At 39.7% G+C, this 21519-nt stretch overlaps 1 protein-coding gene across 4 annotated transcripts in view; it reads left to right on the top strand.

Moving 5' to 3' along the window:
* The window catches only part of CREB5 (cAMP responsive element binding protein 5), a 260054-nt gene that overhangs the window by 22986 nt on the left and 215549 nt on the right, over positions 1–21519 (top strand). For 2 of the 4 annotated variants that reach the window (XR_011806957.1, XM_072033516.1), the window contains exons 1-2: positions 15094–15121; positions 19481–19552. Coding sequence is in view for 3 of the 4 variants with exons in the window: in XM_072033516.1 (XP_071889617.1) it covers positions 15110–15121; positions 19481–19552 (84 nt within the window). In the remaining variant the exon portion in view is untranslated. Of the gene's footprint in view, positions 1–15093; positions 15122–18802; positions 19128–19480; positions 19553–21519 lie in introns of those variants that run through there. The other 2 variants (XM_038174830.2, XM_038174831.2) reach the window with 2 other exon arrangements.

Below are 21519 nucleotides of genomic sequence, written 5' to 3'. Positions count from 1 at the left end.
ATTCTCGGTATGCCTCGATGAAGGGATGCTGCAGTGATTCAGGTCTGACCCATGGTGAGCCTCACTGATGCAGACCTGGCTGTGGGAAATCTACTCAACTCTTTTTCACTCAGGCACTTTCCACTCCTGCTGGACCCCAGGCCATGCTTCCTGGGCTCTTGGCTATGGCAAGACTTGCTTGCTCAATGGGGCTGCTGAAGCAGCGCTGACTCTCCGTGTTTGGATGGTTCTACATTGATCTGCAACACCCAACACCCAATCCTCACAATCCCTTTTTTGAGTGTGAGGATTCTCATGGCTTTCTGTAGAGTTGCTGCTGACATAGCAAGGGGTCAGTGTGATCGTAGAGATATATGTGCTTTTGTACCATGCTCCCCTCATATGCCCAGTCTGGGGACTAAAATACTGGGACCAATCTTCATTGGTCCCACCATAATAGCTCAAGCAGGACAGCAGCGTTGGAGCCATCAGCCTGACCTACAAGCCCTGCCAGAGCCTCAGGGGCTCTGTGTAGCTCCAGGTATGATGTTTCTCCATCTGAAGCACAGTTAATCCACTGAATCTGGTTAAACTACCCATGGATAATTGAGAGCTGAGAGTGCTTGTGTGTGCTGAAACTTTAGCATGCAATCGAGTGCTTTGGTGACTCAGGGGCACTAACGATTACCCAGGGTGCAAAACAGTGGGGAACTGGAACCAGGATTCTTGGGACTTCTGTGGGAATGTGGAGAAAACAAAGCAAGTAGCCAGCCTTAAAGGAGATTTACAGCAGCAGATGTGGTAGTCCTGCAACCTCCTTACTCAAGTTGTTAGCCTGGAAAGACCAAAAATACTAATACTGCTACTGTCCTTTCGATAAACTTGTCTCTCCTTAACTTTTAAACTTTGAAACCTATTTCATTTTTATCTGTTGTGGACACAAAAATTCATGGCTCATCATCTGTTGTTTTACTTTGCCCTGGTACTCATGCCATCTCTTACCTTTGCTCATATGCCTTATCAGTAGAGCAGAGATAATATCACCTGCATGCCTTCCTGATGCTGAAAGCTGATGTATGGTAAGCTCTTTGCAACTGAAAAGTACTTAGTGTTATTACAGCATTATTTTACCATGGATCTCCTAAAAGTTTTTAACTTTTCCAACTTATTTCCAAACTTGCATTTTTCCTACATTTGCCAAATCTTGAGACTCATTCCAGGTTCAGAGCCAATGACATTATCTCTGTTAGTCAGAACTTGCTTGGAAAAGGGGATTTCTTCCATACTGGCCAGTGCTCTGTCATGGCATTGAACATTTGGAACATCTTGGCCCCTTTTCTGAGCACTGTTTCAAACACATTAGTGCCAAAGGAAGAAAAGTAATTGACTAAAAATAAGTGATCATAGTACTTTTTTTTTTCTTTAAGTCATAATGTTAATTTTCCTTGAGGGACTTCTCTTTGTATTGTTCTGTAACTTAATTAAAAAAAAAAAATCTTGGTTCAAGCTCTCTCACTGGCTATGGAGGGCTCGGTACTTTGTGTATAATGAAATTTTCTTTCTTTCTCTCTCTCTTTTTTTTTTTTTTTTTCCTGTGCACCAGAAGGCAATATTCCCTTGTGTTGGAGGGATATATTTCCGGGGAGAAACCAGGCCAGGAGTGGATTTCAAACTTCTAAATCTGTTTTATGTGGTGTATAAGAGATTGCTGTCATCACCCAGATGCAGGAAATACCAGTGCTGGGCTTAAGGGGGACAAAGTAAACTCGACAATGGACTGAAAAGAAAAATAAACAATCGACCAACCATTTTTATAGCTTGTTTTTTTCTCTTGCTTTAACAGTAACTTTCACCTTCATTTACCAGAGTTCTGTGAAACATCTGTATCAAGCCTTAAACTTGCTTGACCTTAGTTTAGGTTCAAAGTTCAATATATTCCATGTGCAAGATGATTTTACAAATCCATGAGAGCTCTGACTCTATGCAAACCCTTTTTCCCTGTCCCAGATTTGGCCTCCTTCTTGCTAAATAAATCCAAGGACAACTTTCCCTCTCTGTCTTTCTTTCTCTGAAGACTGCTGCAGGGATGCCCTTGGGGCTTGCAGGGTGTTACAGGGCTTAAGAATAAAGAGGAAAAGTTGCCTTAGAGGATGAAGTCAACCTACTGTAACAGCTTCCCCGATGGAGTCTTTTATAACTTGAAGAATGAAATTTAAAGGGTTCATTTTGCTAAATCTTCCCAAACAGATGGCTTGGCATTTGTATAATTTTTAAATCTGTACTTCTTATCTCATTTGTAAAATCAGGACAGATCTCTAAGTGGCTTCAGACAAGTAAGTCTCAGAGCTGAACAATTTCTCTCCTCCAGCTGCCAGGCTCTGCCAGGCTGTATTTCTTCTCAGGGCTCCTCTGGGTTATTGTAAAGTTACATAACAAATATTTGCATGCATAGAGTACAAAATTTGGGATAACTGTGGAAAAGTCTTATAGAACCTGATGGCAGCCAAACCATGAGGCTGGAAACATGAACGAAATGTTATGAATTTGTTACAGCTTCCCAACACAAGTTATATTGGTAACGTTATCACTTAAATATAGTTAAAAGAAACTTTTCCCTATCCTGTAAATTAAGAGCAAAACCACACAAGCTCTCCTGCTATCTAAAGTGAAGTCTTTTGCAGCTATTATCTGACAGGAGAGCTGGAGTTTGGAGAGAGAAGGATGAGAAAACAGTCCTTGTTTTCTGCAGCTAAGAGAGTCTCTGTGCTGAACTGCCCCTGCAGTGCACCTCAGCCCACCCTGCTCGGGGTCCCTCCCGCATGGCAGCCGTTAGCCGCATGAGGAAGGCCTGCCTGTACTCAGCTGCAGGGTTGCTCTTGATCAGGCAGGTCACTGTGAGCAGCGCGAGGCATTCCTTTCCCCTTGGATGGTGCAGGATATTTCCTCTCACTAATTCTAGCCAGTCCCAGGGGCTGCAAGTGCCAAGTGAACGCAAGTGCGGAGATTGGAGCCAGGCTTTTACTCCAGTGGCAGCAAAACATGATCCGGTTGCAAAAAAAAAAAAAAAAAAAAAAAAAAAAGTGACAGATCTTGGACACTTTCTTAGCCTATCACTTTCTCTCTAGTCTGTGCTTTAAGAATATGAATAGCAACACTGTCATGCATTTTTATTTTTTTTTTTCCCAGCACATTGCCATCCAGAGATTTAAAGGCACTGTATGAACAGGCAGCTGGTTATTATCCCAACTCAGACTGCTGCGGTAAATTCAGGTATGGAGGAATGGGGTTTTCTGACCACATGCAGGCATCTGTGTGGTGTGTGAGCTAATCCTCCAGGCATCTTTCACAGTCAGAAGAGAGAAAGTGGCAATTCTAGCTCACAGCTCCTCTCTTCACAATAGAGATGTCTACATCAATGAATTGTGCCTATTCATGTGCATATTTTTCTTCATTGATTATGGAGGGAGTTTGGGATGATTGAACAAGGTGGAGATGTTGAGGATGTTTAAAGTCAAATTGATTATGTACATATCACACAACATGGGCACATTTCTAGCTGGAAGGGACATACCCACATCAGTAGAGTTTTGCGTGTGGATTAGCTAGCCATGGTGAAAGACATGGCTGATCAGCTCAAAAGCAATGTTGAGCTGATGTTACTCCCTGATATGAGCTAGCATTGCTGCTAAGTTCTGTATGTTTCCACATAAATAGGTATGGTATTTCATGTGGCACAGCAGAGACATACAATTAGTCAAGGCATAATTTTTGGATGCAACAGACTTAAAAGTTAACTTGTGATTTTCACCTACCTATAGGCATGCTGTTAAATTGAAGGCCTTGCTCTCCAGAGGGCAGGAGTTTTGTTGCAGAAGCGTATAAAGCACTGGTAATTGTTCTTCTCCCCACAAGTGAAAAATGCCTCCTTGCAGGCTGGCAGAAGACCATTCTCCTCTTGCAATGATTTTGATATCATGAAATGCAGGCCTTATTTATCAACACACCTCTGGGAAACTACAAGATCTCCCCTCTTTTCCCCTCTCAAAATCAGTTCATTTTTTTGCCTTGAAGTAAATAAACTTTCTGAAAAACTAGGGTTTATGGAAGAGGGTTCATGGAGCTGTGATAAAGCACTTCAGGCTGTAACTTACACTTGTGTCTGAGGCTTCAATTTTATTGCTTTAAAAATTCTCATATGATCTCATTTTAGAATTGGGTACTTCAAAGGTTGTACAGTCCGTATTCCTTCAAGGCTGCCTATGCAGCCCTATAATTTTTTTCCCATGTTCTGTTCTCTCTCCTTTTTTTTTTTTTTTTTTCCCTCCCCTTTCATCCTTATTAACTGGAAAACACCAAAGGGATTTTCACACACCAAAATGAGTAGTCTTACAATATTCTGTAAAAGTTACTGTAAAATCACAGTCCATGGTGGATATGTGTTTTCATGTTCATGCTCTATCAGCGAGTACCTGAACGAGTCTTACTACACACGATCATTTACCACTGATCTGTAACCATAACTATTCTGGTAAAGCCCTCCAAAAGGGATTTGATCTAAATGAGAAATAGTTGTTTTACTAACTGTGATTTATCACACAATTAAAGCCTTCCATGAAAAAATGCAAGCTACGAAGACTTTTTGAATAAAGATGAAGGAAAGAAGGTATCTTTGCCAGAATGTATGTAGCCTGATCATCTCTGCTTCCTCCTCCCTGTCTGCCAAATATAAGGTCATATCCAGTAGTGGAATGGGCCTGACCTCTCCAACAGATCTCGAAACTGGGTTCTTCACCACTGTGAGGTTTGACTGCCTGAGTCATGGTACTGCATTCTCTGGAAGTTGTGATGGGCTAACAAACACTGCCCTGTCAACTCCTGCAAAATGGATTTTGTAGTCAGTTGTGTCATGTGTGTGGACAGAAAAGCTGATCTGGAATTGCAAAATTTGCCAAAGACTGCACTGAGGAAGAAACCCAAATATTTCCATAATTTTGCACCAAACTCCGTCACACAAACATCCTCCCCAAAGTATTTTTCCCTGTGGTTTCAGTTTATTTTCCCCATCCTTTTTTTAGGAAGAAAATAGGAGAAAAATGGGAATGAGATTGCCAGAGAAAGTCATTTAGAAAGCAGTAAGAACCTTCTTAAAAAATCAAGTACATTCCCTAAATTTCTTCCATGTGAAGGTCCATAATGACTGGTTTATTTATTTATTTTTCTTTTCTTTTTCTGTGATAGTTACCTACCAAAGTGATTCATCTGACCCTTTTCACAGCTAAGTTGTAAATCTATGAAGAAAAACATAGAGTCTACTTAAACAGCTAAACAGTAATGCTAGAAGCAAGACAACCTGTGAAAACTTCTCACTGATAATTGAAAGGAAATACTCTTTCAATGTATTTGTCTCTGCAGTTCTAAGGTTGTTACCACCTAGGTAATGCTCAGTGATTTTTTTCTGTGTTAACTTTAAATAGAAGATGCAGCCTGTATCTCAATGTATGTTTTCTTTGTTATTGTGAAGTGACACTAGGAGAGAGTCTTGTGTTTTTGATTGGTTCATTAGCTCAGATGTTCTCTCATGAGTAGGGTGTTTTTTTTTTTTTTTTTTGTTTTGTTTTTTTCTGCTTCTTTTCCTGTCTTCATCTACCTAAAGGAGCTAACTTCTAAGGTCTACAGCATAGACAAAACACTACGAAGTGTTGGTGTAGCATCAAAGTACCTCAGAGAAGGACCTAAATCTTTTAAAACACCATAACAACAAATGGCAAAAGTGTTAATACATTGTGTACTACAGCAACGTGTGCTATGAAGTAATATAAAATGCATTGAATAAAATGTTATGTGTGTAAATGGAAAATGAACAGTCAAAGATCTGAGGCTTCTTCAAGTGAGACCAAACCAGTATGTGAGAAATGAGAAAGTGAAAAGGAGGGAAGTGTAGCACAGGAGTCTGCTAAAGTAGCTAGATGAAAGCCCATAGAAGATACACCAGAGTCCCATTTTTTTTTTTTTTCGTGATGCTCTTCAAATGTTTTATGTTCTATAGATTTATGCAAACAATGGTGTTGTTTGGATGAGCCAACCAAAGTGACTGTCAAGCATTTTCTTCGCCCATTTTGACATATGAGAAGATAGTGAAACCTATCTGTAATTGCTACTAACTGTTCTGAAAGAAAATCAAGCAGTAATAATAATCAAAATTGCTGCTCTTGGACAACTTGCTCTAGGTGTCTCTGCTTGAGAAGGGGACTTAGACCAGATGACCTCCAGAGGTCCCTTCCAAGCAAAATCATTTTGTTTTTCTGTGAAAAAGCTCTCTGTAGCTCTGATAAACATAAAAGCAGTAGTCAGTATCTGAAACTTCATATAAATATCTCTCTCTGTGAAGAAAACCTAGCCTTTGCCTGTGTAGTTGTAAAAATGTTGGGTAGTATGTCAGGCAAAATTATGACAGCTAGAGTATACAGCTTTAATGACCTTCATATTGTTAGCGTACACTTGGAAAGAAGTATCCTGCAGTAATATGGCTTTCTGAGAAGAACTTCTGACTCTCCTCGGATGCCTGGTCAGAGGCAGGTGGTGCACTGTGAGGACGTGTCAAGCTCAGGGTGAAAGCATCTTTCCAAAAGTGCTCTGCAGTTCCAAATACTGACTCCCCAGCTTACAATTACTTTATCAGAGGCAATCACTGATTTTGCTAACTGGTAAAATCTGCTTTTGCAGGAATTCTGCTATCTCAATTATACCATTATTTTGTGATGGTTATTACCTCAATAGAATAAGTACTCTGAGGCATAATTAGACCCGGTCAGTTGTTAGAAGACACCCACAGCATGTTTGTTTTATTGGCAGGCAGATTGCAATAAGGTTAGTGATTCTGTGTGCAAAGATCCTTGGATTGACTCTTTGGGTTTTCTGTGTACTGGGTTATATTTATAACATTAGAGGATGTAAATGCTTACATTCTAATTACTTTTGAAATAAGAGTATTTTTTCACTGTCCTGGTACAAATCTCAGTGAACTTTTCTTCCTGCAAGAGAGGACAGGGGAATTATGCATTCATATGCTTACTAGACCATCAAAAAGCTTACGTAAGAAATCCTCTTTTTAGAAACTGAGGCAACTGTATATTGAGATAGCTTTTTATTTTTTTTTATTTTTTATAAAATTCTATTTTAACTTCTCATACAAAGAATTTGTTAATCATAATTCTGCATACTAGTGAAAAATGAGATAAGTTGTATTAATTAAAAAATGCAAAAAAACAAGCAAACAAACAAACAAACCAAAGACAAAAACAAAAACAAAAACAAAAAACAGATCAGTCTATGGAGTCCAATCCCAAAAGAATGACCTTGTAGTTATGTATTTGTAGTTACCTTGTGACTATAAATATGTATGTGTTTATTTCCTGGCTTTGCCACCAACTTTGTGTGGCTTGGGATATATCATATAAACTGGGATTTTTCAGATGAGGCTACATATACTATATACTTAAATCTTGTTGCAATTAATAAGATTTTGGACATCTCTAGGCTCTGTTTAAAAATTCTGTCTTTAAATTTGTGGTCTCTAGCTTCTTGTCTGTAATTTTGACATAGCATTACATCTTCATTTCAGAGAGAATACTGAGAGAAGAATGAACAATATAATGTGTGCATGTGTCTGACTTTTCCTTATTTGCTTACTTTTTAGGATAAATATTCCCTAAAGGGATATGATTTGGAGAGGGTGTGTGCAGCATGGCTTGAAAATGAAGCCCTTTTAAAGTATTTCTGATTGGACACTTAAAAACTAGAGGCACTCAGTATCACTACTTGCTCTTGGAAACCTCAGCCAAGATTTTTTCATTTTTCCCAGAAGAGCTATGGCCAGGATGGCTGAGGCTTGAAAGCTGTGTATTTACATAAGCGCAAGTTACAAATCTGTGGTTTTGAAAGATGTTTGAATTTCACCGCTTTACACTTGCAGCATGTTATAAGTTGCTGTGAGTTGTTCACAGATTGTGAATGTACAGCCTATGGAGAATTACTTCTTACTTTGCCTCCTTCTTTTTAGGAAAGTAATATTTTTTTTCATGTGTGCTGGTTTTTAATATTCTTGTTTGTAGTTATGGATTGGTCAGTGCCAGAACTTTGTGGCTAGTGACTGGCTGGGAATTTTTTCATCTTGATATACTGCCTCCTTAATGGAGACAATAATCCACTGGCCAGAAAGACTGCTTTTTTAATGCAATGTGGCAGTCTTTCCTGAGATGAGTTCTGGAGAGTTTTGTACTGCTGGGAAATACTTGCAGTCTTTTAGGAGGGAGAGAAATGTTCCTTTTCACACTCACACCTGGATTTGCACGTGCACACACAGACCCACACACCACATTCATTCCTGTAGTGTAGAGCTCTCCTCCGTACCTATAAGCAGATCTCTCTGGAGATCTGAGCAGATCAAGCAGATCTCTCTGCTCGGCTGGTCACCTCCCTGCACAATCACCTCCCTGCCTGTCTTGGGGCTTCTCTCTGATGCTGATATTGGAGCTGCTGTTCAGGGGTGTGGAGAGAAGCAGGTTGTTTGTCTTTCACATGCAGCAGATGTATTTGCAGGGCACAGCTGGTGTCACGGGCTGGAGGAACGAGCGCTGCCGGCCCTCGCAAATACCTCTGGGAGCTCTCCCTGAGTGGTGGGGAAGGTCAGGATCACCGCTTCTGTGCTCAGGGGAGGCAGATATTTGAGAAAAAGTCTTTGAAGATCTGTTTTGGACTGTCTTCAAAGGTAGCCCCTCTCCTGGGTCCTGTCCTCATGCCTGACCCAAGAGTTGCAGGCCCTTCCAGGGTGTACACCAGAGCCAGCATAGAGGGCTTGTGGGAGCAGGGAGTAGCACAAAACCCTGTATTTTTTTGTTTGTTTGTTTGTTTGGGATGTCTGCCAGGCTATCTGTGGGTTGTTCTGTGCTCTCTTCTGGTCAGATACCTGAATTTCCAGGGCAGAGACCTCAGGTGTGAAGAAAAGCCTTGGCATGGCCAAGGACTTTGAGCTGCTGCCATGCACGGCTGGGGAGTGGGGGGCAGAGGAGGGAGCTGCGGTGCCAGGCCTGCCTGCCCTGGGCATCCCTTGGTCCTCACAGCATTTGTCTTTATTTATTTATTGGCTCCAGGCCTTGGTATAGTTGCACAATGCCTCATGAACGGTCAAGGATGAACACAGTTGAACCCTGCAACAGGGCCTATTGTGTTGGTGGTATCTGCACTGGACATGCCTTGTGACTGCTGGTGTAACTTCAGGTATTCCAGCATATGTAAGCTAAAAGACCAGGCTAAAAAAAAAAAAAAAAGAAAAAAAGAAAACAAAGATTTTGGTTAAATGTTGTGAGTAGTACTTCTGGTCCTTAGTTTTGGCTGTTTTGACGGGGTGAAAGCCTCCAGAAGGAGCTGGTTGCAATGTCTAAAAGGGCCACCAGAATAAGAAGCTCTCACTTTGACATCTGCAGCTTCTCTGAGTATATATTTTTTTTTCCAAGTTGCTGATTAGTTTGAGCAAATCCTTGCTTACTCCTTATGGCCCTCTTTAAGTCCAGTTGTGCTGTGCTATATATTCAATACAAATAACAAGAATGAGGTGGAAACAGTTTTCTAACCTGGTCCCCAAACTCAAAAACTAGAATTTTAATTAAAATATTTTAACAGCATGATAACCCCATATTGTTATTCCTAAAAACAAGGATAAGCCTATATCCAAATGAAACTCACCTGAAGTAGGTTGTTAAACTGCTGTTAGTAAATCTTGTTATGTGATGATGAGAAACTAACAGTGAATAAAAGAGGTATGTATTGGAGACTTCCAGTAGTAGTTTTGTGAATACAAAGTTTAAACTGTTGCAGATCAGCCTGCCCTTGATCGTTGGGGCTGAAGAGAAGAGTTTTCAGATGTCTAAGACTTTCTTGTGCTGAGTGCTGCCTGAGGGGATGTACAAGCTGCCAGTGTTCCCAGCAGAGATTTGTTACCCTAGAGGATTTTATCTTATGCTAAGAACAGTGAATGCTGAGGCTTGATTCAGGAATTTTGGTCATTTTGAAGAGAGAGAAATTCCCATTAAAAAAAAAAAAAATCTTTAAAAATTGTAATTATAAAAGGGTAAAAGTTAATAATTAATGGCTTGTAGCAGAGTTATTAATGGCCTCATTTTTCTATGTAATGAAAGTAATGAAAGTCTTAAGTTGTCCTGTATGTTAGTTATAAAGCCAAAAAAAAAAAAAAAAAAGCAAGGTTGGCCTTAATTTAAAATTATTTTAAATATACAGAATTGCAGAATTGTATCCATAAAGTGTAGAAAGTTGGTTTGCAGAGTTCTGGTTTAAGGATTATTTTATATAATAAACCAGAAGGAAAATTTGGGCTGGCAGAATTTTCAAAGCCTCTGTTAAAGCCCCTAACCGCTTCTGGTATGAAAGTCAGCTAAGCAGCCTTGTGTTGTTTCCCCCAGGATATCTTTTATGCTTTCTTTTTTTTTTTCTTCCTTCCCTTTGGAAATCTAAGTGTTTATTTGCATGCAAGGTAGGTGAATTCTTTTATCTATTTGTGTATCGTAAACCAAAGCAATTAGCATACTGCAGTTACAGTACACTTAAAAAACAAAACAACCCTTCAAAACCTTCAGTCAATATTATTCCTGGAGGGAAAACTCTTAATTAAATTGTATGCAAACTATAACAATAGGCAAAGTTGTTTGGTGTTTAAGAATAACTGTTGGGGGCGGGGGAAAGAGTGAAAAAAAGTAACTGTAGCACAGAGCTTTGCATGCCATTAACCCAAGGATAGAAATGAGGTCAGCCTTTGAAGGGACAGACAACATGCTTATCTGCCAACATTGGAAAGTCCCAAAAGATTAGCTTATTTGCCAGATGTTACTGGGAGTTCATCATTGACACCCTCTGCTTCATGGGCTTCATTTCTCGCCACAGTTGCAGTTGCCTTTTCTGCCCTTTACAGGCTTCCTGTAGATCTTCTCCAGTGCATAACACTTGAACTTTTCCTTGAAGTGTTTTTATTTTATTTTATTTTTATTTTTATTTATTTATTTTTGCTTCACAGCAATAGGCATGATGAACCATCTTAACTTGTGAAGATGATCCGAAGACTCTTTGTTTTTCTTTTGTACACCCACGATAAAGCTCTTGGCATAAGAACTACTGAAGCACAGCAGCTTCCACAGTTCTGGGAATGATGCAGTGCTTGTGAAAAGGGTTTGCAGAAGACAGAGCACCCACCTCACTTAATGCTATTAACCTTTGGGAGAAGAGTGAATATTGGGGCAGATTGTCTGACAAGCCATGCATTTTCTGTTCTTCTCTCTCTATCCCCTCCCCCCCTCCACCCCCCCTTTCTGCCAAATAGCTGTAGATACAATTTTGAGCAGCCTGTTCTTATGTTATTTGTAACTCATTAGGACATCAAATACTGCATTGTGTGTAACCTTCGAAAATTAGCAGTGAGAGAGTAGGTGCTATTGGATTCATGTTAATAATGCCTGTAGGAGTCTAGAATGGAATTCTCTCTGTGTATCTTCTCCTTTAAACCTTTCAAGTGTTTGCTAGTAAATATCGATTTCAGCTAATGGTGGTTTTAACTCCTGTGTTCATGTTCTATGCCCCAAGGGACTGTGTCCCAAACAAGGAGAAGCCAAAACTTGCTCATAAAGAAAGAAAAGAGCAAATACATTTTTTCCTTTAAAACACTAGTCGTTAGTGTTTGTCTCTTGAAACAAGATTCCTGCCACTTGTGTTACTGCAGTCATTTTACAGTTCCCCCACCTTCCTTTGTACAGAACAAATTGTGAGATTGACAGTGACTTATCTAAAGACAGGTATTAACACCACTGTGGGCAACCTAACTACGAACTCTAATGTTTGAACCTTTGAGATAGTGGGGAGTCCTTTTCTAGCAGACCATATAAAGCATCTGCTGCATGCTGCCTTTCATTTTTTTTTCTTTCCCTTTGCTATCCCAAGACCCACAGCAGTCTAACTTAACCTTCTAGCATGAGCACTTACTTTGAATGCCTGATGAAATATTCATTCACATCGAGATAAACATGAAATTTAGATGCTGTTTGACTACCCTTAGACACTTGACATTCTCCTTAGTGTTTGGCAAATTAAAACTATACATGTAGACATAGATGTTGGTTTTACTTAGTAGGTCTGGGTTTTTCCAGTGCTGAAAAAGCTAGCAGAAGAATTGCATGTAGGTAAAATGGAGAAGTGATACAGGTGTTCTTTCTGTCTGATGGGGTGTTCAATGTTCATTGTCAAATAGCGACTTTTCCTTTCATTGCCTGTGTCTGTGGTTGTATTGCTACAGCTTGTGTTGGTGCTGCTGCATGTTCTGTTAAGCAAACCTCTGCGTTGTCAGTAGTATTGCATCCTGGTCACTCACGCTGTTTCAAACTTGTAACAAGGGAGAGCAGGTATTAGGGCTGCTCTGCAAATGACATCAGTGGGGGACAGTTGCAGAGCTACAAGCCTGGAAGTCTTCCAGGGGAGGCAGTCCCTACTTGGCCAGTTGCAGAGTGTAAAATAACCACATTATTCCTAGAAGTGTTTTTCCAGAGTTGAAGTAATAGCCATCTTTCCCTATAAAGATCTGATTTCTCCTATAGAATATTTCTGTGCTGAGATAACTTTCATGAACTTTTTTCAAAAGTGCTGTTTTTCTTTTTTTTTTTTTTTTTTTTTTTTTTGTCTTCTATTGCTTATGCTTAATAACCCCATGGTTATTTATTTAAAACAGCAAATTCTTTCATAGATTAATCATTTAAACTTGTGTATATTTGCTAGATTTGATTTATGGCTCATCCAGTGCAGAGGATGAACGGAGCCCTCTACCAAATACTCCTGTCTTGCATGGATGGCATACAATGCTGGACTCTCACTTTGCTGTTATGTGGGAAGGCAGTAGGTCATCTGCTTTCTATTTTAAGTTTCTTCTTCAGAAGTGTCCTTTTACTCCCTCTTTCTTTCCTTGGTCTTTCCTTGGACCCAGTGGTCTGCAGGCCTTGCTTCCATTTTCCTTCTCTATCCTGCTTCCACTGGTGGCTCATTGTTGTCAGAACCCCTTGGGGTTCTGCTTTCCCTCATTTTTCCCCCTCCTTAGCACTTTAGGTTTTCAGACTTCATTCTTTTTCCCTTTTGAAATTTCTTATCCTTGCACCTTTTCTGTTTGGTTATCCTTAGTCCCGCACCTTCCTTCCTTCCTTCCTTCCTTCCTTTCTTTCTTTCTTTCTTTCTTTCTTTCTTTCTTTCTTTCTTTCTTTCTTTCTTTCTTTCTTTCTTTCTTTCTTTCTTTCTTTCTTTCTTTCTTTCTTTCTTTCTTTCTTTCTTTCTTTCTTTCTTTCTTTCTTTCTTTCTTTCTTTCTTTCTTTCTTTCTTTCTTTCTTTCTTTCTTTCTTTCTTTCTTTCTTTCTTTCTTTCTTTCTTTCTTTCTTTCTTTCTTTCTTTCTTTCTTTCTTTCTTTCTTTCTTTCTTTCTTTCTTTCTTTCTTTCGAAGAAAGCAGCTCTGCATAAGTGGAAGATAGGCAGGAGAAAGCTGTTAGGTTTCCCTTGATAACAAAAACAGTATTTTGTCATGGCCAAACTCTGAGTCGGGGAGCAAAACCACTTCACCCTCAGTTGATTTGGAGACAGATGAGTATACCTGGGAGAGAGAGATGGGATAAAACTCTCAGACTCCCAGGGAGCCTTCCCAGCGCTGGATCTTGTTCAGACAGGCAGTAAACAGAGTGGATGTTTAACAAGAACCGAGGTGTCTGGCAAGTGTGAAACCAGAATCTTTTTGGTACTCTGTTTTCAGCTGATCCCGAAGCATGCCCCTGGCCAGCAATTGCACAGGTGGCAGGGGCTGCAGCTACCCAGGAGGCACCCCCGTGCCACACAGCCGGTGCTTGCTGCTGCCAGCCACAGGGACAGGACCAAACGCCGCTCGCTGTTGAGGCAATTCACACATCAACCGCTTTTTGAGAGCGCTCCGCTCTGCCTGAAGATTTATGGGGCTCTCTTCTTTTAAAACAAATGAATAAAGGCCCAAGCTGAGTGTTTTTCCACATATAAATGTCATAAATGTAATCACAAAAACTTCACTGGAGTACCAGTGAGAGCTAGAGCCCCAGCTCAAATGTGTATCACATTAAAGGCCTTCTTGGGGACTCCAGACACAAATTGCTTTCCAGCATCCAGAACCATTTGGAAATGCTTTAATCCTGAAACGGGGGGTGGTTTCTAATGGAAATGCTGACAGACCCTCCGTTGTAGCAGCTGAAGCAGGCAGGGCCGTGATAATGAGCCCTGTATGTGTGCATGTGGAAAGCATGATGCTAGCTTCAGAAAACAAGCCCTTCCACTGAGCGGTCCACGCAGACAAAAAACACCGTTTCAGCACAGCGATACTTAAAGTCGGCTTTGCTCATGCAAGGGCATATTGGGAACAACCGTCGGCATTAACCCTGCATGTGCTACACTTCCAAAACCAACAAGTCTTAATTGCATTTGTAATGACACTGCAATTACCTGCAAATAGCGTGGCACTGGATAGCCATGAGTAGCTGCATACACCGATGGGGTTCTTAAATATGCACAAGTGCACCATAACCACATCTCCTCTCACTTCTTATACGCTGTGGCCATGACCCTAAGAAACAGGTGATGCTTCATTTATTGCTCATGTCTCCGCATACCGCTGCTAATGCTAGTGACTGTGGATTTTGTACATGTCTTTGGCAATCTCCGTGACCTGGGTCACACCAGCCTGAAGAAACCTGTCTTGCAAACATGCCCAGGTGATTAATTTCAACAAACAGGTTGCTTATATGAGTGTAATTACTCACTTGTGTAAGTGGCAAGATTGGTGCACTGACCTGTATTAGGCACATTGTTGTACACCTCCCCATCAGTTCTTTTTCACTGTTAATCAGAGGACTGAAAATCTTGCAACATTTAGACAGCTTGAGGTTGAAGGCTGAAATGTCACTTTTAAAGGAGGGTTAAAAAGGTCGCACAGCTGCAAATAATAATAGCCCAATGAAAATCAGACTCTTACTGCAGCCCACTTCAAGAATAACATTGAAACAGGAAACAAGCCTGCTTGATGTTTTTACCAGTAAGGCAATAAGATTACTGCTGAGTTTAAAAAGGGGGAGAGAGTCAGAAAGAAGCATGCTTTCTTGGTGTCAGTTGTTAGAGCTATTTTTCTGATCCAGAAGGGACGATCGTGGGGCTCTGAAAAATCTCCTTGAGGAGCATGGGGTGTTTCCCCCGGATGCTGCTGAGAGGGGAAGTAGTTTGTTGCTGTGTTCTGAGCGTGGTTTTGTATCTTTTGTTTGCTTTTTATTTCTTTGTTATGTTCTTGTATTCCTCACTGCAGGCTTCATTTTTATTAATTCTAATAAAAATGTTTAGTAGCATCTTATGCAGAAATCAAGAAATGGAAGAATATTTTGGCTGGCTGAAGAACTTACTTGTTTCCCTTCCATGTGACATGACTTGGATAAATCTTTCTCTGTTTCTTTTATATTTCTGTTTATTTATTTTTCTAATTGGAATACCTTAGCCGCTCCTAAGCAGGATGATATTTCAGAAGAGTGGCAGGCTACAACAGCGTAGCAGATTTCCTCACTTACATATTCTGCCAATAAGGCTCTTTACGTGGTCACAATAGGGCAATAAATGCTGACAGATGTTGTTAACATCTCTATTAAAATTCAACCCCCCTCTTCTGCTGCATAATGCATTCATGCCTATTGTTAATAATATCAGAACTAATGCTGACATATCAACATAAGTGCTCACTTATATTTATAGTTCTTGTATGTTGCTTTGAAGAGGCCATGAAGTTGCACCAGATTGAGTTATTGATAAAAGAAGTAAAAAACAAAACAAAAAGAAAAAAAAAAAAAACAAGACCAATCAATCCTTAAACTTTTCATTCATCATAGGTTTACCTGATATTCTTTGTGTGCATTAATTTTGGCAGTCATGTAGCACCATAGAAGGTGCATGAGTGTAACTTGAATATTTAAGACCCCAAAGGTTAATAAGCACCTTAATTTAGATGGAAAGGTTACTATGATTTATTTTTATTAGGTGAAGTAGAAATGTTGCCATTGGTTGCGTTATTTCCTTCGTGCATGCTGAACCACCTGTGAGCACTGTGAAAAAGGAGACTTGGGTTGTGTGGCCCTGCAACAGAAACGAGGTGCGCGAAGAGGTCTGGGTGCCAGGGGCAGCGTACGCCTGGCTTTAGTCTGAACTGCAGGATGGGAGATGCTCAACTACATCTTGAAAAGAATGCTGTGCAAGTTGTGCTGTGCATAACAAAAAAAAAAAAAAAAAACAAACAAAAAACAAAAACAAAACAAAACAAAAAAACACCTCTGCTGCTGTGAACTCCCATCCTATGGTTGCATACCTGGGGTTAGATCCCATGTTGCCTGCATTCAGCTGCAGCTCTTGTAGGGTTCAGTTGGAAGGGGGAATGCAGGAGGTTCATGCCCATAGTCTGGATTTTCAGCTGCTTGTTTCTGGTCAACATTCAGGCATAAAGCTTGAGTTACTGCCATAGGGTAGCCGGACACCCTTTCAAAAAGCTTTCACTCATTTACTCTCCTAAGAGAATCAACACCACTACAGTCACAACCGCAGTGATACTGTTACATGTAAACACAAATTGTACGTAGGGCAGTTTGACTTGAGGGCATTGCACTATCTGGTAACTTGTTTTATGGGTCAAGTCATGCTAGGCAGTATCCTGGAGGGCATAGATGATGTAGCCATTCTGGATTATTACTTTCTTTCATTTTCTTTAAGTTTAGCCTCTGAAAATCATCTACAAAGGGTGATTTTCATGGGAACCAGGAGCTGCTTGTACGTCTGTGGTAAATGACTAGATGTTGGATCTGACACCTTTTTGAAGTACTGAGAATAAAATCCAAGTTCACATTTTCCTGCAGTCAATCCTCATGCTCAGGATGCTACACTGAGAATGTTACTTTGGTGCTTACTTCACACTATTTACGTACATAACCCTGATAATTATTAAATCGTTGTCAAAGCATGTACCTATGGACCTTGGGGCTAAATCTCAATGCTTAGGAAGGGGAGAGAAGTCTTATATTTTTAGTACTCAAGTAGGAAACAAGATCCAAGTAATTCATGGCAACATTTTAAAATTCACTCGGACACTTGGGACCAGAATTGTTGCTCTCTGTTTTCTTTAACTGAGTATCATCCATTGTTCTGCTATTGAAAATGCAGTTGTCACTGTCCCCCAAGGAGGGGAGGAAGAGGTAACATAAACATTTGGCAGTGCTTCAGTTGCAGGGGTAATTGAGACCTCAGATAAAGTCTTTTTCTTTCTCTTTTTATTCTGTGAAGAGGTCTTTAGGAAAGACAACATCCCAGGGTCACATACCATAAATAGAGGTGGATTTAAAAATCAAACTAGCTGGAGGTTTTGTTTTTGTTTTTGTAGGGGTTTGTTTGTTTAGTCAGTTATCTCTCCGCTGGTTGTTTCTTTCAAGCAGAATAGCATTAATTCTGAGAACTTTTATTACTTCACCTCTGAAGAGCCTGTCTATGCACAGACTGGAACTGAAATAACTGAAATTAGAAGGAATTTAACACCTTTAGTTATTTTAGTATAAGCCTTGATGTAAACATGCTCTTTCATTTCTGATTATGAGTGTTCTATTTCAGTTTAACATAGATGTAAGTTAAATCAAAACAGGATATGAATAATCTTAAGGGGGTAAATTAGGTACAATTGTAGTTATTTCAGTTTTTGCCTTGTGCAGCTAGAGCTAGGGTCTTCCTTGGCTCCTAACTGTATTTGGTGCAATGAATCACCGTTCTAAGCCAGGTTTTGGTAGAGGTGTCTATACCAAGAACATCAGATGGTGCTAACTGGCAAGCACCTTTAGGGGTAGGGTCCTTGGGGAGGTTAAAGGTGAAATAAAAATCGGAGGGGATTCTACACTGGGAGTCGGTGGAGATGGCAAAGGATGTTCTGCTGCCTTTCTTTTCTTTGCCTGGTCATAAGTAGGAAAATTATTCTCTGTCTAATGCTATCCACCAGAATAAGTTATAATTAAAAGGAAAAAGAAAAGTTATCACCCAAAAGTTTTGTTTCTTTGGAAAACTTAAATACTGAAAATACTGGGCTGATGTTCAGGTTAAGAGGGGAATGCTTACTGGAGATGGTGACAACTCTTGGGAAAAAAAAATTATCTAACAACAAAAATAAGTGTGGTAAAGACATTCCTGATAACTGGAAGTGATGAACTGTGGTTTAAAAAAAAAAAAAAAAGATGTTCGGATTAGGTTTAAAAAAAATAAAATAGCAGAATGGAGTGATTTCAGCACTTGTCCTACAAATTTTTGTAGCTTCAGAATTAAATTCTTCTCCACCAGGATATTTATTTTTGTTCATGACAGATTCACACAAACACTTCTCAGGTATTTGTCTAAGTGGGGTTGTGGTCAGACTGAATTTTAAAGGATTTAATGTGTACTGTCATACATCGTGCTTTAAGGTGGGTCACCTATTATTTTCCAAATTATAATGCCAATTGTAGCAACAGGCTCAAAAGTCTGAGAAAGAAGTGACTTATCTAAGTCCTAGGCTGTTACTAACAAATGATTTTTGCTCATGCTGGTTGGGGACACTGCTGTAATGTTAACCCAAATCAGCTGCGTTACTGCAGTCTGAGGGCAAATGCTTTCCTCTTGCTATGTTTGTTCAAGACCCAGGGGCTCTCCCCCTGGCTTTAGGGCAAAATTGCAGGGCTGTAACTGCTATGGGGAAGCTGCAGTTTTAGGCAAAACTTATCTTCTTGAGCTCCTTATGATCTAGTCTGTGATTCTGTTATTTTAAATAGCGTTGTTTTATTTAAGACACAGCTATAGTAAATTAATCATAGTAAATTAGTCGGTCTTTTAAAGGCTGTTGATGCACATTCATATGGTGCATATACAGAGCCTGTATGTAATGTATTTAAATTATTAATATTGAACAATAAGGCTGAAGAACTTCAAAAAGTGGGCTCTTTCTCAGAAATAACCTAGACGTCTGGTTTTAATGTGATTCAGCGGGAACCAAAGAAAAAGAGGTAAAAACCCTTAATTCAAAATATTTCTGAACAGACACGGTCTTATCTAATAACAACACTGAACATATGCTTTTTTTCTGAGGCAGGATTTCTGCTGTGAAAGCCTAATGGGGTTTTTTCTTCCATCAGAGTAAATATGTACTCAGGAAGGAGTAATAAGAGCTTAAACTGTAGGGAGCCTGCTGAATATTAGCAAATTTAGTACTTCGAGGATGAAACTTTGCCCTGGTCTGTTTTGGGAGTTTGAAATAAAAGTATAAATTATGAAGACTGCATGTTGCATGTGTGTGTGAAGTTTAGAATGTGTATATTCATAGGTTCCCTTTCTTTCCCCCTCCCCTTTTAACATGTAGATTTATGAGGAATCAAAGATGAACTTGGAGCAGGAGAGGCCTTTTGTCTGCAGTGCCCCAGGCTGCTCACAGGTGAGTGGAGTCAGCGGAGATATTAATTGAGTCCTCAGCACTAGCTCTGGCTTGTATAATGCCTCCTGATATATTAACACGTCTAATAATAATGTGGGTGGGTTGTTTTTTTTTGTTATTTCTTTAAGTCTTTTCCCACCCCCCAATTCCCTCCTTGCCCTACAAGATATTACTACAGAATATTTAAAACAGACATAACAGCCATTCAACAGTGAGTTGGTAGAAGAGCTTCTCATGCTGCTTCTTCCTCATCCCTAATGCTAATGTTTCAAACCAGGTATTGCAAATTCATTAATAGCTAGCAAGAGAGGCCATGCTAGGCAAGATGCATTTGTATTTTTTTCTGCTCGTACGTACAAGGCAATGTGTTACATTTCTCACTAGGTACAGAAAATCTCCTGATGATTTTTAATACGTAAATAAATGCCACCTTATTAGCTATTAAAAACAAAACAAAACAAAAAAACACAAAACACACACACAAAAACCACAAAATCTTTGAGAGAAATCTCTACAAAATATTCTATATTGAAAATGCAGCCTGTAGATAAATTCTGCTCCTGTTGGAGATTCCTTTTGACTGGCAATCTGCCATGTGCCTCTGAGGATATGATCTGACCTGTAACCTGATGTTTTATATTGAAAAAAAATGAAGTTTTAAAAGCCTGAAGTGACAAGTATTTTACCTGCTGAGATTTTTGATTGGGACTCGTGTTTCTTCTAAAAAAAAAAAGGCAAAGAAAAACACAGTATGATCTCTTCCAGTGGCGAGGGAAGTTCTGTTTGTGGCACCTCCCACCCTAATTTGTTTAAGTGACAAGCGTTTGCAAGTAAAATCTTTGGGCAAGGACATCTTTGGGGCTTCTGCCACAGGCTTCCTGTATGCATCTGTTTTAAGTGATCTAGCTTACCTATTTCTCAGATTCCCCATCTCTTAATGAGGATATTTCCCTCTATGTTGAAAATTTTCAACTGGCTCATATTTTCACAAACCTTTATGTTCCCATGGTGGAACAATGGGGAACAAAATATTGTGTTATTATCACAAGAGCGTAGATGTCATTTTTGTTAGGAACTAAAATAAGAAAAAGAATTCTAAAATCCTGTTAACAAAAGGCCATGAGCAGCTTTGCTGTTTTACTAAGTGGGAGCCTTTCTATAGATGCTGGAGTGCATCTTTTTGATTGCCTCTCTGACCAAGGACTTGTGCCTTCAGACGTCCACAGGCAGAGTTAAAACCCTCACTGGACTACTCTATCACAGAGGTAGTATAAAATTAAAATATCCGAGTCTTATAGTCAAAGTTTGTTTCACTTTTGTTAAATTCTAGAACAAACTTCCACTCATGTCAGTGGACTTGAGTGTTTTCACTCAGTGGAGGGAAGCTGATCCAAATAAGTTCACTTAGGTGCTCAGAGATTTTACTTTGTTGTATGCTGTTACAGTTTGGGAAGGTGATAAGTGTAGATGTAACTTCATCATAAAAGGCATTTAATTTCTCATTCCAAAACGTGATCTCTTTTTATTGTAAAAGAGGAATTGACAGGAATCCACCTCAGCTGCCTGGGGAGTTGCTTGTCCATCAGCCAGTGCAGATGTGTGTTCGAGGCTGAGAATGTTGGTATTCTGCATGAGGAAGAAAGTAATTTACAATAAAACACACAGAAGCTTGAACTGAAGGAACAGCTTCACACAAGGCCCTCTTTAAGCCTGGCTGATTTCACCCTGAAGACAAAGTATGGGGTTACATGAAGGAAAATCCATTTCCATGAGAAGAAATGTGTTTTCTGTCTCACAATTCCATTGAGCGAGGTCTTTCACAAATTCCGTTTGTTCTTAACTTAAATTTCTAGTGCTGCATTTCTTCCAGATGAGTAAGCAATGAACCAGGATTTGACAGTGAGGAAAAGTTTTTTGGGATACACATATTTATTTATTTATTTCCAGAAAACTCATTCCTATTATTT

The sequence above is a fragment of the Anas platyrhynchos genome, chromosome 2, assembly GCF_047663525.1.
Source record: "Anas platyrhynchos isolate ZD024472 breed Pekin duck chromosome 2, IASCAAS_PekinDuck_T2T, whole genome shotgun sequence".
NCBI lineage: Eukaryota > Metazoa > Chordata > Aves > Anseriformes > Anatidae > Anas > Anas platyrhynchos.
Note: the sequence above shows the minus strand (reverse complement) of the source record. Positions and strands in the feature narration are given on the sequence as shown.